Source organism: Suricata suricatta, chromosome 14, assembly GCF_006229205.1.
Source record: "Suricata suricatta isolate VVHF042 chromosome 14, meerkat_22Aug2017_6uvM2_HiC, whole genome shotgun sequence".
NCBI lineage: Eukaryota > Metazoa > Chordata > Mammalia > Carnivora > Herpestidae > Suricata > Suricata suricatta.
Genome location: NC_043713.1, coordinates 60,055,346 through 60,071,335, shown reverse-complemented (window position 1 = coordinate 60,071,335; position 15,990 = coordinate 60,055,346). Strand labels below are relative to the sequence as shown.

The 15,990-nt window shown below is 37.3% G+C and overlaps 1 protein-coding gene across 3 annotated transcripts in view; it reads left to right on the top strand.

Moving 5' to 3' along the window:
• PTPN2 (protein tyrosine phosphatase non-receptor type 2) overlaps positions 1-15,990 on the top strand; it is an 88,178-nt gene that overhangs the window by 40,630 nt on the left and 31,558 nt on the right. For all 3 annotated transcript variants that reach the window (XM_029921920.1, XM_029921919.1, XM_029921918.1), the window contains exon 3: positions 10,731-10,831. In XM_029921920.1, coding sequence (XP_029777780.1) covers positions 10,731-10,831 — 101 coding nt within the window. The remainder of the gene's footprint in view (positions 1-10,730; positions 10,832-15,990) is intronic.

Sequence of the window (15,990 nt, the reverse complement as noted above, 5' to 3'; positions counted from 1 at the left end):
CAATGGATGCATGGAAACCAAGATTACAAATATAAGGTCATTTGCAATTGCTCTTAAAAAATGAAATATGTTGGAATAAATCTAACAAAACATGTATAGGACCTATATATTGAAAACAACAAAACACTGATAAAAGAAATCAATGATCTAAATAAATGGAGAAACATACCATGTTCATGGGTTGGAAGTCTCAATGTAGTAAAGATGTCAGTTTTCCCCCAAAATTTTCTGTAGGTTTGACACAATTCTTATCAAAATCTCCAGAAGATTTCTTGTAGATATAGACAAACTTACTCTTAAATATGTGTGAAAATTAATTTCAGAAAGGGAGAAGAAAGTGATGAAGAATCATTCTGCCTGATTTTAAGACTTACTGTATTAATTATGGTTTCAGGAGGATATGATATTGGCAGAGGGATAGAAACATAGATTGGAAAATGGAACAGGGAACCTAGAAATGGACTCATGCAAGTATACGGAACTGATTTAAAGAAATTTAATGGAAGAAGGATGATCTTTTCAACAGTCATTACTGGAGCAATTGGACATCCACAGCACTTCCCCACTCTCTGTAATCTCAATCTAAACTTCCTTATACAAAAATTAAAATGGATAATAGACTTCAATATAAAGTGTAAAACTTTTAGAAGAAACAGAGAATTCAAGACCTAAGGCTAGATGAAGAGTTCTTAATGAGACACCAAAAGCATAGTCCATGAAAGAAAAAAATCAATACATTGGACTAAACCAGAATTAAAAGCTTTTGCTCCGCTAAAGATCCTGTTAGGAAATTGAGGATGAAAAGACAAAGACAGACTGGAGAAAATCTTATAAACCTCAAAGAACTCAGACCTAGAATATATAAAGATCTCTCAAAATTCAACAGTAAAAGACCGAACCATAAAACCAAAAAACGTCCAATTAGGAAATGGACAAAAGATTATGAACACAAATGTCAGGTAAGCCTATAAGCATATGAAAAACTTCCTTAACCACTAGGGAAATGAAAATTAAAACAACAATGGTGAGAGTGAAAGAGTACTACACACCCACTGAACAGCTAAAATAATGAGGCCGCAATACTCTAAAAATATAGAGAAACTGGATCTTATATAAGGCTAGTGAGAATGTAAAATATATAGCCATTTTGGAAAATAGTTTGGCAGTTTCTTAAACTAAATGTACCTTATACAACCTGGCCATTGCACTCCTGGGCATTTATCCTAGAGAACTGCAACCTTATGTCCATATAGCAATGTGTACCTGAAGGTGCATAGCACCTTATTTGTAATAGCTCTGAATTGTAAACAGCCAGTATCTCCTTCAACAGGTAAGTGGTTAACAAACTGGTATATTCATACCATGACATACTTATTACTCAGCAATAAAAAGAAATGACCTATTGATAACATGCAACAAGTTGGATAGATCTCAGAAGACTCATAATTATGAGCCAAAAAATTCAATCTCAAAGGTTACACATTGTGTGATTCCATTTTTACAGCATTCTTGAAATGATAAAATTATAGAGATAAAGAACAGATTAATGTGTTAGGGCTGGGGTTGGTGGGCAGTGTGACTGTGAAGGGATTGCACAGAAGATCTTTGTGGTGATGGAACAGGACTGCACCTTGATTGTGGTAGTGGTTACATAATCTCTGCATGTGATAGAATAGCACAGAACTGTACACCCCCCACAAATGGGTGCCTGTAAAAACCAGAAATTGGAGTGCAGTCTGGGTTATACCAGCATCTTTCCAGGTTTCTGAATTTGATGGCTTCTTGATTTGGGTCCTGGGTAAGGGTACTGTGCTAGGCAGTGGGAATACATGATGAACATGACAGGGTCACTGGCTACAGAGAGGTTAACCCTAATAGAAGGCTGCAGATGGCTGGAGGTCTGGGCATTGCTGCTACCCCATGAGCTGAGTGGATCAAAAATCTTGTCATAATGGTGGCCTTCTAACAGAGGGCCCCCACTGTAGCCATGGCTCATCACTTGGGCTGCTCACCTATAGCGTACTTACATTGGGGACTGGAGGGAGGAGCAGAAGTGTGCCAGGGAGGGAACTTAATGTCCTGGGGAAACATGACACATCTTCTAGGACCACCGATTATGCTTGGAATGTGGGGAGGAAGGGTGTGGCTGCTTATATATTAAAATATAGATGCACATAATGAGGTAGAAGTTTTGAATTCCTATAAGTTTTCATTATTTTTAAAAAATTTTAATGTTTTATTTATTTTTGAGAGAGAGAGAGAGAGAGGGAGACACAGAATCCGAAGACAGGCTCGAGGCTCTGGCTAGCTGTCAGTACAGAGCCCGACACAGGGCTTGAACCCACGGACCATGGAGGTCATGACCTGAGCCGAAATTGGATGCTTAATTGACTGAGCAACCCAGGTGCCCCGAGTTCCTATAAAATTTTAAAATAGGACTTTCCAGGGAGTTTTGTATTGGATACTTGGAATATAGTAGGGTCAGTTGGTAAAAATCATTGAGAAGGATTCACTTAGTATTTTACCTTACAAGAAAACTGAGACTAGTGATGTGGCTCTTACCACAGGGTGTAGTAACTTACTTGGATGCTAACAATGTTTCTCAAGTAGCAGGTTACTCTTTTCTGTATCACAGCTGTGTCTGTGGTCATGTAGGTTGGTAGAGCCAAGACAGACTTCAGAATCTACATCTTTAGGCCCCATAGATTTTCTTTCATCTGGGCCACAGAGTTCCAGATACATATACTGGAAAGTTCTGGAAATGTCTGAGTTCTTCCGTTTTACTGAATTAGGTCACTCTTCAAGTCCATTAACATAATCTCCTCTCCTGCGTAGGTTTCACAATGGTTTAATAGTGATTTGTCATTTTAACAAAATTCTACCATGGTTTAATAATTTAAATATGAAAATGTTCTAGAATTCAGTGTATAAACAATGCTTGAACACTTGCCAACCAAACCTGTTATGACACTGTACTGGGTAGACATTAAGTAGATGGCAGTAGAAGCTCTTTTTCTCTGGGTTAAATTTAGGAGGTGAAGCTGTGAATCAGTACAGATTTTCTTAACTTTCTGAACCTAACTTACAGGCTGCTTCTCTTCCCTCTGTTCATTGGATTCAAGTTCCATTATCTGTGTCCCTCAGACATGTTAGGCACATACCCACTTTAAGGTATTTACTCTGTGCTTGGATCACTCTTAACCAAAATATTCATATGATTGACCTCCTCCAAGTCTTTGTTTAAATGTCACTGTGTTAATGAGGCCAGCCTTGCCACTGTGTTTAGAATTGTAACCTACCCTGTTCCAACTCCCCAGCATGATGTTCCCCATCACTCTGCATTTCCCCCATCGCATTTGTTGCTGTATAACATAGCATTTACGTAGTGGTCTTGGCTGTTGTCTCCCTTTCTGAAAAGGTAAGCTCCACAAGGGTACAGATGGGTCCTAAGTGCAAAGAGCAGTGCCTGGAATATAGAAGGAATTTAATAAATATTTGGTCTGTATTATTTCCATGGTGTCCCATGGACTTTAGAGTGTAAGAAAAGTACTTCCCCCAACTCCCTGTACTCTCCATGCTCTCTCTTTCCTTGAAGGAGCAGTTCTGAGTTTCAGGGAAAATGGGTGAGGTGTTTACCAATAATATTACACTAAAGTTTAGTATATCTTATTTTATGCACACTATCAATAGATGTCTGTGATCCAAAGTATATTAATAGATTTTACACATTTTTAAAGGACACTTCTCAGGTATTCTTTCCATTGCAGAGACGTTTAGGTATAGAGTAAAGACCTATTTTCAGATTTGGAGATGTGTGGAAGTCAAATTTAATCAATTATCATTGTCCTATCAAGTTTAGAAATTTGAAATCTTGATGGTTTGAACAAGATGGAAGCCTCAGACAATCACCTATTGTTTATAAAAGATTGAACTTTCTGGAACAACACATACTTACTTGGTTAGCAAGTTGGTGGGGGTGGGCACTGGGACATGTTTTGTTGTAATTCTCTCTGGTCCTGCCACTGTTTAGTTCTGTACTCATCTTCTCTTGATTAAGTTGTATGTGCATCAGTGTGTTAAGTTGTCTTCTTGTTCCAGTCTATCCTATAGAGTGCTGGTAGTTATTTTCTTGAAATCAGATGTGCTTCTATCAGTCCTTTAAAGAGTTTATTAAAGTAGCCTGTGCCTGGAGCAAAGCAAACAAGACCCTTCAGAGTCTGATCTTAACATGTTTTGGGAATCTCTCTGTCTACCAGTTCTTCAGCTTTTTTGAATTTGCCAGTCCATGATCTACCATTCCCTTTAATTCCCTTTGTGTGTGTGTGTGTGTGTGTGTGTGTGTGTGTGTGTGTGTGCTCCTTCTTCATCTATGTAGCGAAGCCTGCTCATCTCACTTGGCTTCCTTAGGCATTAGTTGGTCAGCTTTCTTCCCACAATGCAGTACAATTAAGATAGTGGTAATAAATCCTACTTAATAGAACTCTTTTCTCTTAAAAAGCTCTAAGCAAATTATTGTTATTTTTATGTCACTATTGCCTGGCTCCTAAAATATATTTGTTGAATGAAAATTGTATGTAAGTTGTTGAAGGTATTAGGTGTGAAAAACAGACCTTCATGGTGGTGTTCCCTTAAAGGGGCTATTTAGAGAAGGTAAGTCATGGGGTGCCTGGGTGGCTCAGTTGGTTAAGCGTCCAACCTGATGTGAAGAACAGTGAAAGGCGATGCCAGGAAGAACTTGGGGTGTGTGAAAAGGATAGTAAAGGAGCCAACTTGGACGTTTCAGAGGGAATGTAGTCTGGGAATTATGTAGTCCCTCAAGTTACAGACATAGTTTGAATCTCCTCTTGTGCTTCTCTACTGTGTGTATGGTTATGACTTGACTCCCTGAGTGTCAGTAAAATGAGCATGATAATGTCAACTTCATAGGGTTGTGATGACTGAGAGAAGTAATGCAGGAAGATGTGTCGTACAGTACCTGACGCATCACAGGCACTAAATCCTATGCAGCGGTCCTAGTTGGTTGTGTTGTCAATAAAGGAACTATTCATCAAAAAGAGTTTTATTTACAGAGGAAACAACTGAAATGTTAAACTCTTGTATGTGTTTCTTCTTTAATATGGTAGTGCTTATGATGACTTGGATTTTAGTTCTAGCTTTTCTTTTGGTTCATTGCTTGATTCATGAGAGAAGATTATATTTTTGTCTCAAGTATTTAACTTAGAGAGTTGAAGATGGTTGACATACCTATAAAACGCTTTGCATTTTTTTTAATGTTATTTTTGAGAGAGAGAGAGAAACAGTGCAAGCACTGGAGGGGTAGAGAGAGAGGGAGATAGAGAATCCAAAGAAGCTCCAGACGCCGAGCTGTCAGCACAGAGCCTGATAAGGGGCTCGAACCCACAAATGATGAGATCATGACCTGAGCCAAAGTCGGTCATTTAATGACTGAGCCACCTAACCACCACAACATGCTTTGCATTCTTGCAAGGAGGTAACATATGAGTTTAGACATCAGTATTTGAAAACTTACGGTTTCCCCCTGGTTGAGAACAGGAGAATCGATGGGGAACATCTTTCATTGCTATGGTAATGGAGATGGTCTTCTTGCCCAGTTGATGATAACAGTTGTTTATCTCTGCCTTGGTGTAACCTAGGGAGTATAGTTATAGTGGATGTAAATCCCTTTTCCTGTTTGACCTGGAAGACTTCCCAACTTTCCAAAAGGAGATCTTTTTATGATTATGATGAAAGGTGAACCCCAGTGAAGGGGGTGTTAAAAAAAAATATAGGCTTATTATAACATTATTGAAAGAGGAAGCTAATCTGTATTGTCAACTCAGGCCACAGCTAGAGCGTCATTTCTTGACAGATGAAACCATTTCTCAGAAAACATACTGTTTGAGGGTGGGAGGTGAAGGGAATCTTCATCAGACGTTTGCTCAATTTTTATCCAGTTTACAAGCTGCAATTCTATTGGATATTGCATTTCTTCATTCTCTTGGTGACAAGAATTAAGAGCAGATGATGCCCCCATTTAAAAAAAAAGCATATATTCTTGATAGTTTGGCTTTTGGTATTATTAAATGTTGAGAAATAAGATTTCCTGTGAAGCATGGTTTGTTTGCTTTTCGGTGTCTCTTGCTAGTAGTAGTAGTTTGAACTGTCTTCATTTTTCTCCCTTTGCTGAATTTTTAAAAAAATAATAAAGAGCAAGATAACCATATATTTACCTAGAATTATGATAAAGTATTGTGAGCTTTAGGCTGATTACTTAGAGCCCAGGTGCTAGAAGTCTCTATTTATTTGACCACATTTCAGTGGTTTCTGGGCAGAATAAACTCTGGGAGAGGAAAAAGCATTTAGCTTTCTGGTATTTTTGTTTTTGCGTTTCTGTACTAATTCAGAAGTCCAAAGTTTGGTTTGGAATGAATACCTCACAGATTTGGGGCTAATAGTAACAGGGCAGAGAAAGAGGGGACATTTGACTCCCAGGTTGTGGGGGGACCTGTGTCCACTCTCACAGATATTGTAAGCCATACATGAAGTGATTCTGAGTTGGAGAAGAGGCATTGCCTGTTATCATTGCTAGAGAAATCATGAAGTCACAATTTCTCATAAAAAGCCTATGATAGTTTCACTTCCTGAAATGTTCTGTATAGTTACTATCTTTGAAGATAGTTTTAATGTGATATGTTTTATTTAACTCTAGAAACTGTCTTTTGTTTCCTTCAGAACCAAAAAGTTAAATACACTTTAAAGTTTTATTAATCTCCTTAATAGAAAAGAGGAATTAAAAAAATTTTAATAATGTAGGAGAATTTGAGTTTTGTTTTTAATTAGTCCTGAGGAGAAAATGTAGGTTCAGGGACCATTTGTAGCCAGTTCTAAATAGCTATAGAGTTTTTGCTAAGGATTGCCTTTCTTTTTTAGTCTTAATCTAGCAGAATTAAAAATATTTTTTCCTAAGAAAATTCAGTGTTGTTTTGCTTTTGTTGATTATATAAATAAATGTTAGAGGGAAGCAGGGCCACTGTTTGTGGCCAGACTGCACGACACTGGGTGGCTTTCAGGTAGCACCTATTGGACAGACCTCGGGGCTCCACAGAATGTATCTGTGCTTTTACTGTTGTGTTATTCAGTGTTTTCCATGTATTGGAGTGACAGCTGATATAGATTTTGAAGCTAATGGGAAAATAACTGAATTCTAGTCAAGGTCCTGAGGGGGAGGATGGCAAATAACTCTTAAAAACAATCTGCCAGAGGTCTTTCTCTGGGCTTATTTCCTCCGGAATTGTGGAAGAGTCCCGGAGGGCAACCTGTAAGATAACTGAATTCCTGGGAAGGGACCTTCCCAGTTTTTATGGATTCTTGATTCTGTTGGCCAAATTGCTTCTTTCACTTGTGCAATAGATATGATTAACCTTTGGGGTTTGTGTTTTCAGTGATTACAACATGAGGAAATACATTCCTTTAGTATTGTATTTTAGTGGAATGTGAATTTTAGGGATTGTGTAGCATTCTAAAAGCATACATTCTCCTGATATATGTTATACAGGAGATGTATGATCTTTATTTTGCTAATTAGGTAGCTGACCTTTTTACTGTCTCACATAATTTAACAGTTAAGGGTGATTAAGCTGTTAAAAAAAAGTGTTTAAAAAAAAAGTGCTTGCTGACATCATCCTTCCAAGAACACTAGTATAAGTGATTTACTATAACAAGATCTTACTTTTTCCTGTTGGCAAATGACATGTAATATTTACAGAGGTCTTGGGTTCAGTCCAACAGAAACAGCTCAGATAAATTGATGTGTGAAACTGTAGTCATATAACATTTTCTTTCATGTGAGTAGTTTTTTTGGTTTAAAAGTGGGGAGAGGAAGGACATTTAGTATAGATTTCCTTGAGGGGAGTAGCATAAATTGAATGTAATCTCCAGAGTTAAACATCAAACGTGTTCAGTTTATAATTCAGTTATATGTTTCTGACAGTTGTATATTTAGGATACTAAGCCAATGTTAAATCTGTTATATGCACATGACATTTGTCCCCGAGAAAGCTTCTCCTCCTCTTCTATCAAAATGCTAGAAGGTTGGGGTGCCTGGGCTGGCTCTGTCTGTTAAGTGTCAGACTCAGGTCACGGTCTCACTGTCTGTGAGTTTGAGCCCTGCATTGGGCTCTCTGCTGTCAGCACAGAGCCTGCTTAGGATCCTTGTCTCCCTTTCTCTCCGTCCCATTCCCCCTCCTCTCAAAAATAAGTAAGCATTAAAAAAAAAATGATACAAGGTTAAGTTTTGTAGTCCACATATGTAAATCAGCATAAATTCTAAATCTATGAGATTTTTACTCCCTCCTCCCCAAGCATGATTTTTAATGGCTTCATTAAAGTATTACATCTTTTATATGTACTATAATTTACCTGTTAGACATTTTGGAAACTTGTGTTATTTCCCCTTTAGTGTGTGCATGTGTTCCTATTAAACTGTGCTTATCTCTGGCTTTGTCCATTGGTTTCATTCACAGAAATGGAAACCTTGGATTTTAAAGGGTTTATACCTGCAAACTGGTGCTTACTAAGGGGCTAGTCATGGCCTGGGCAGCACTTCCAAAAGGTTTTTGGGAAAAAAACCTTTCCAAAAAATTTTTAATTAAAAAAATCATCATTTTAATTTTTATGTTTTAATAGTGAGATTAAATAAATGTTTTTCACATTTATTCATCTTTTGTGTATTGTCTTTATTCATCCTTTTTTTAATTTTTTTTTTTTTTAATTGAGACAGAGAGAAACAGAGCATGAGCAGGGGAGGGTCAGAGAGATAGAGAGACACAGAATCTGAAGACAGGTTCCAGGCTCTGAGCTAGCTGTCAGCACAGAGCATGACACGGGCTGGAACCCACGAACTATGAAATCGTGACCTGAGCTGAAGTTGGCGACTTAACTGACTAAGCCACCTAGACATCCCTTTGTTCATCTTTTAAAATGGGACCACTGTCATTTTCTTATTGATTTATAAGTACTCTTTGTATCTTAATGCTTCTTTGGTTGGATATGCTGTAAATATGTCTTCTTAATTTTGAGGTCTGCTTTTTTTTTTAACTGAAGTATATTGGACATACAGTATTATATACTAGCTTCATATGTACAATATAGTGATTCAGTATTTATATACATTATGAAAGCCTCACCACAGTAAGTGATTACCATTTGTCACCAGAGAAAGTTTTTACAATATTATTGGATATATTCCCTATGCTGTACTTTTCATCCCTGTGACTTTTACTTACTTTATTACTGGAAGTTTGTAACTTAAAAAAAATTTTTTAAAAATTAATTTTGAAGGAGAAAGAGAGCATGAGTGAGGGAGGGGCAGAGAGAGAGGGAGACACAGAATCAAAAGCAGGCTCCAGGTTCTGAGCTATCAGCACAGAGCCTGATGTGGGGCTTGAACTCATGAACTTTGAGATCATGACCTAAGCCAATGTCAGACGCTCAACCAACTGAGCCACCTAGGTGCCCTGGAAGTTTGTAACTCTTAATCCCCTTCATCTGTTTCACTTACCTCCCTACCCTCCTTCTCTCTGACAACCACCAGTTTGTCTTCTGTATTTATTCATTTTATTTATTATTTTGAATTTTTGAATTTTGAGTTTTTTAAATTTAAAAATTTTTTAAACTTTATTTTAGAGAGGGAGGGAGAAGAGGAGCAGGGAAGGAGGGAGAGAGGGGGAGAGAGAGAATCTTAAGCAGGCTCCATGCTCAGGGTGGAGCCTGACATGGGACTTGATCCCATGACCTGAGCTGAAGTCAAGAGTCCAGATGATCAACCAACTTAGCCACCCAGGTGCCCCTGTTCTCTGTATTTATGAGTCTGTTTCTGTTTTTTGTTTGTTTTATTAATTTTTTAGGTTCCATATATAAGTAAAATCATATGGTCTTTCTTTTTTCTTTTTCTATCTTTTTTTTTTTTTTGCCTGACTTATTTCAATTAGTGTAATACCCTCTAGGTCATCCATGTTGTTGCAGATGGTGAAATTTTTATTTTTAAAAGCTAGAAATATATCTAAACTAGATATGTTTGTCTATTGTGCTATAACACAATCTAAGTAATGAGGCATCTTTAGTTGTCTTACAAAGATTTAGAATAGTGTGGAGTCATACAGCATATGACTCAACCTCAGGGTCATGAGTTTGAGCCCCAGGTAGGGCACGGAGCCTACTTTAAAAAAATTAGAATATTCTCTCTGTATTTGAATATTTTTATCACTTAACTTAAATATAGTTAAGTACTAAAATTATTTAAATATAGTTGAATGCAGATCTGTTGAGGAATGAAGCAAATGTAGTTACCATGGAAATCAAATCATCTATTTGATGCCAGTTTTCTTTTTTGTTGGTAGATCTATCAGTTCTCAGACCCCAAGATTCTAAGTGATCCTTTTACTTTTAGGAAAGTAGGTGCTTTATTCCTTTTTACTATATTTTACTCTTTAGTCAGTTTTTCTAATTACAATAGCTTATCTGCCACAAACAAAAGGATTTCCAATTCCATAGTAACAAGCAAAATGGTTTCATTTTTATACTTCCAAAAGGAATAATTTAGGACTTGATTCAGCTCTCTTGTGGTGCTAAGTTATTTTTGTTTTGTTTTTTATTATTTTATAAACATTAATATCAGAGTAAAAAATGAGAAATTTGAAATGACAATTATGGTTTATCATTCTCTATTTCAGATGATCACAGTCGTGTTAAACTGCAAAATGCTGAAAATGATTATATTAATGCCAGTTTAGTTGACATAGAAGAGGCGAAAAGGAGTTACATCTTAACCCAGGCAAGTGATATGGTTTTGGGCAGATACTCGCCAGTGCAGTTGCTGTGGTGGTCTGCTTTAAACATAGCCAGAAGCATGCCTTTACTTCCTTTGGAAATGAAATGCTGTTTCAGCTTTTTCTGTTGCTATGTAGTAGAGTGTAGATGTTTTAATGTTTTGTAGGTTTGTATGTGAACATGAAAATAATTTTTAATTTGTATATTCCAAGAAGGAAAATATTTTAATGAACTGGCTTAGTCCAGTTCTTTTCAGGCAAATTATCTTCCTTGCTTTTATATTGATACAAAGCATTTAATGTTTTGTTAAGTTCTCTTCACATAACTTGTATCATAACCAGAGGCCCTTTGAAAGCCCTTCTTGACCCACTTCTTGACATATAGTTTCAGAGAGTTTGAACATGCCTTCGATGGGTATCTGCCCTTTGTTTGGAGTGAGGGTGGTAAGACCAGGTGCCCAGAATACTGGCTAGGAAGCCAGAGAACGTAACAGTGCCCTTTGGCGTTCAGCCTGATTGCTTCTTGGCACAATGGCCACACCCATATTCCAGCACTACTACTCTTCCATTCTTGGTAATTAAAGTTATTTTGGTTTATCCACACCAGCTTCCCTTTATCAAATGACAGAGACTTAATGAACAGTGCTGCTGTATCCCCCAGTTAATGATTTTTAAATCTTAAATATAAGCTGAATGTCATAATATTTGATTTTTTTAAATGTGGATCAAAATAGCCTGTTATTTGAAAGAGAAAACGGGCGGCTGGGTGACCCAGTCAGTTAAATGTCTGGCTCTTGATTTCAGCTCAGGTCATGATCTCATGGTTTGTGAGAGCAAGCCCTGCATTGGGCTCTATGCTGACAGTGCAGAGCCTACTTGGGATTCTCTCCCCTTCTCTCTCTGTCCCTCCCCTGCTCACCCCCACCCCAAATAGATAAACATTAAAAACAAAAAAGAGAATTGGGGTGCCTGAGTAGCTCAGTCAGTTAAGCGTCCGACTTCAGCTCAGGTCATGATCTCATGATTTATGAGTTTGAGCTCCGCGTTGGGCTCTGTACTGACAGCTCAGAGCCTGGTGCCGACTTCAGTTTCTGTGTGTGTGTCTCTCCCTCTGCCCCTCCTCTGCTTGTGCTCTGTCTCTCTCTGTCTCTCAAAAATAAATTTAAAAAAAAATAAAAAAAAACACAACCCAAAAAAGAGAAAACAATTTCATATAGTAAAAAGATATTCTATTAGACTATTTCTAGTTGACAGGAAATGAAAATTAATTATTTTAAATAAAGTGAAACAGCTCCTGTATGTCAAAAAATAGAAAGAGAAACAATCTAAATTAAACAAAACTGGCAAAGAACATAAATTCACAGTTCAAAGAAGAATATAAAGGTAGACAATATACACTTGAAAAATACTGTTTTTTTAGTCATGAGGGAATATAGTTTAATAACCACTTTTTACCAGTCAGATCAGCAGAGATTTAAAAGTTCATCATGCTCAGTGGTTAAATATGTATAGACATAAAGATACATGTGAGGGTGTTTACTGAAACTTAATTTTAATAGCACCAGACCAGAAATAATAGGACAGAAATAATCTGTGAGGGACTGGCTAAATAAATTATACGTATACCATTAATAATGGTTATTTCTAAGAATTAGGAATACAGAGAGTATAAGTTGTCATTTCTTGTCTTTTGTAATATCTCGTATTTTTCTTGTGAGCATTCATGACATTTTTAATAAACTCAGTTTTAAAATTTCAACTTTCTACTTGGGAAAAGTATAATGTTCAAAAATAGAAAAGAATAATTACTCTAGATTCCTTATCACAACCCTCTCTTTCTCTCTTCTCCCTTTTCCAGTCTCATTTATTGGTTCTTCTTATTGTAATCCAAATTCTGTAGGTGTTTCTCAGGATTCTGATTTAGGGATTTTTTTCCCTCCTTTTCAGTTTACACTCAAGACTTCAAACTATCTGGAAACATGTTCAACTTTTGTATCTTAAGAGAATGTAGACTCTGAATTCACAGTATCTGTGCCCAAATCCTGGTCCCACTGCTTCACTGGGTATTCGTTAATTTAACAAAGATTTATTGAGTACCTACTATGTGGTAGGCATTGTTAAATAAAACCGACATTAAGAAAAAGGCCATTATGAATTTTACATTGCAGTTGGAGGTAAGATTAATAAGAGCTAGAAATTTTGTAACTTTGTTCTGTACTTTGTGTTTTGTATAATTTAAGGCTCAGGCTAGCTCTCTCTGGTAAATACTGTCGTCACCCTGATTTTATGCATGAGGAATCATCTAAAGAGACCAGGAACATTAAACAACTTTACCAAGGTCATTCAAGAAATGACCTGAAGCCAGAATTTGAAGCCCTATTGGCACCATGGGTCATACTTTTAATCATTCAGCTCTACTAGCATAATAAAATTGCTGTGTGACCTTGGACAAGCCACCAAACTCCCCAAGCCTGTGTAAATATCTGTATTATTGATATGTATCTATATATCTATGGATCAATGTTGAACAAAACTCTTATAGTGCCTGGTACTATGGTAAGCCCTCCAGTGATTGTTTGTTGTGGCATTTGTTATTACTTTTTGCTAGTAGCAGTAATAATGATAATAATAATCCTCTTATAAAATAAAAATCCCATAACAATAAAGAAAATGCCTGATAATGCTCTCCTAATTGTGTGTAAGCATCCTGTCCCTGTCAGGCTGCTCTGCATGTCCTGACAGAATCCCACACATTTAGAGCTGGAGGACTCAGAAGGCTGTTTCCAGTTTTTCATGCTATTCTGAATCTCCACCTTATATTTTCTAGGTCTTTACTGGATATTTTTACCCAGATGACTCATTGACATTGCTAATTCTCCATATTCTACACCCCTCCCTCTCCCTCTGTCTCTTTTAACCAAGCCATCTCCCTTCCTGTTTTTCTCACCTGAGTTAAAGCTGTCCTCATCATGTACTGAATCTTAATGCAGAAGCTTTTAAATTTCTGTGCCACCAGTCCCTTCCATCCTAATCCATCTTTAACAATGCCACCAGAATTAGTTTTGTAACATACAAATCTGATCATACTACTTTACTTAAAAACTTGGGTGACTATTTCCTGTATTCAGTTTGCAGGTGGGGTTTCCTACACACTTCCATACTTCCACTTCATCCTCATTGATTGCTTTGTCTCTTCTACATTTGCCCTGAACATGTCTTGCCTTCTGCTTGGCTACCACCCTGACTTCCTCTCCATCTTTCCAAGACACCTCCCTGTATCAGTGCCCTCATCATTTTTAAGGCCCTGCTGTAGCTTCCTTCCTACTCCTGAAGACCTGATGGTTTACCTCTAACTCTTGTGGCACTTGATATGCACAGAGTAACTTCTCCATGCCTCCTTACTTAGTAAGTTCTTTGAAGGCTGAGAATATTTTAAAGGACAAAGAAAACTAGAGATGCTATATGTTTATTAAAACCTCAGCCGTTCTGATTGTCCTTTGTTGCTTATTATTTTTGTCATGTTTTCCTTCTGAGTTTTCTGAATTAAAAAAAGCTGTGTGTGTGTGTGTACATACATATATATATATATATATATATATATATATATATATATATGTATGTATCAGTCCTTGGTCTAAATCTCCATTTTGCAGAAAAAAATTGATAGTATTGGGGCACCTGGATGGCTCAGTTGGTTAAGTGTCTGACTCTTGGTTTTAGCTCAGGTCATGATCTCACGGTTTTGTGGTTTCATGCCCCATGTTGGGCTCTGTGCTGGCAGTGTGGAGCTTGCCTAGGATTCTCTCTCTCCCTCTCCCTCTCTCCTCTCTGTCTGCCCCTCCCCTATTCACGCTATGTTTCAAATAAATAAATAAACTTAAAAAAAAAGACTTAAAAAATTGATAGTATTGCTGGTAGATGGAAAAACTGAGAGATAAACCCACCCTTCTCCGTTTTGAACCACCAGCGCAGTCTTTTTTGTTTTTTCATGTATATATCCACTAAGGAGTGACTTCTCTGGTAAATTGATAGGTTCATTTCTTTCTTAGATGAAAGAAGGGGCATTCATTTTACTGAGGATTTTCTCATTGCTCTTTTTTTATCTTTACACTTTGTTTTAGAGTAGATCAAGTAATAAATAGTATACATTGAGGACAACAGTATCTTCAAACATTTGGTTGTAGTTTCTCAAGATTCTGAATAGATGTCTAGCCTTATTATAATTCAGAAGCTTAGAATATATTAATTCAAATAATTTTCAGAGCATCTGCTGTATACTAGGGAATACAGCTGCCTGAAAGATGCTTTCAGCCTCAAACCGCTTGAATCATTTTATTTGACATGGGAAGCTGATGTTCCTGGACACTTGGCCTCCAGGCGCTGATGCTGCCCGTCACTGTCCTGTGAAAGGGACGCGTGCTGACTTACTAGCTGCAGTAGAACCTCATTCACTTTCACCTTTAAAATTGGTTACAATTTGGCCATGGCCTTTTCATCTCTTATTTGCCCTTTCTTCTGCCCTGGGCTACCATTAAGCAAAATGTGAAGATAATTGGAAGTACATAATACAATTTGATTTTTTCCCCCATGGCAATATTGTAATATGAACCATTGCCCCTTTTAAATCTGCTATTGAGATTGTCCATGCTGTGGTTTTTGTAGATTAACAGTTTTGTAGTGGTTCAGGTACTTTGAGATTTCTGCTTTTTCTGGAAATCTTTTTCTAGTTAACTTGAAGTGGTTGTTTGGCTAGTGATGGCACAGATTTCTTTTTTGTAAGACTGCCATGATTCATGACAGTCAGGGCCTCTCTTCCTGCTGTGAAAGCTTAAGGGGACAGAAATTTCCTATGTCTACCTCCTTTGTAGCTAGAACATGACCAGTCAGATTCTCCTGCCTCTGATTTTGACTCTGATTTATTTATAAGCTGTGTGTGAATGCTACAGCCTCCTTAGTGTGGCGCTGCCAGCAAAACAAGGTGATAGAAGTGCCACTGTTAGGAGCACTGTCCCAAGCTGACTCCTTTGAGCAGAATCTTGCCTTGACATTGGTTCCCACCAAAGCCGGTCTCTCCAACCCTCAACACTGAAAGTCACCTGATAGCCTGAAAAATTCCTTGTCTGCCTTAGTCAATGAAAGTCAGTTTTCATCATTTATAAACACC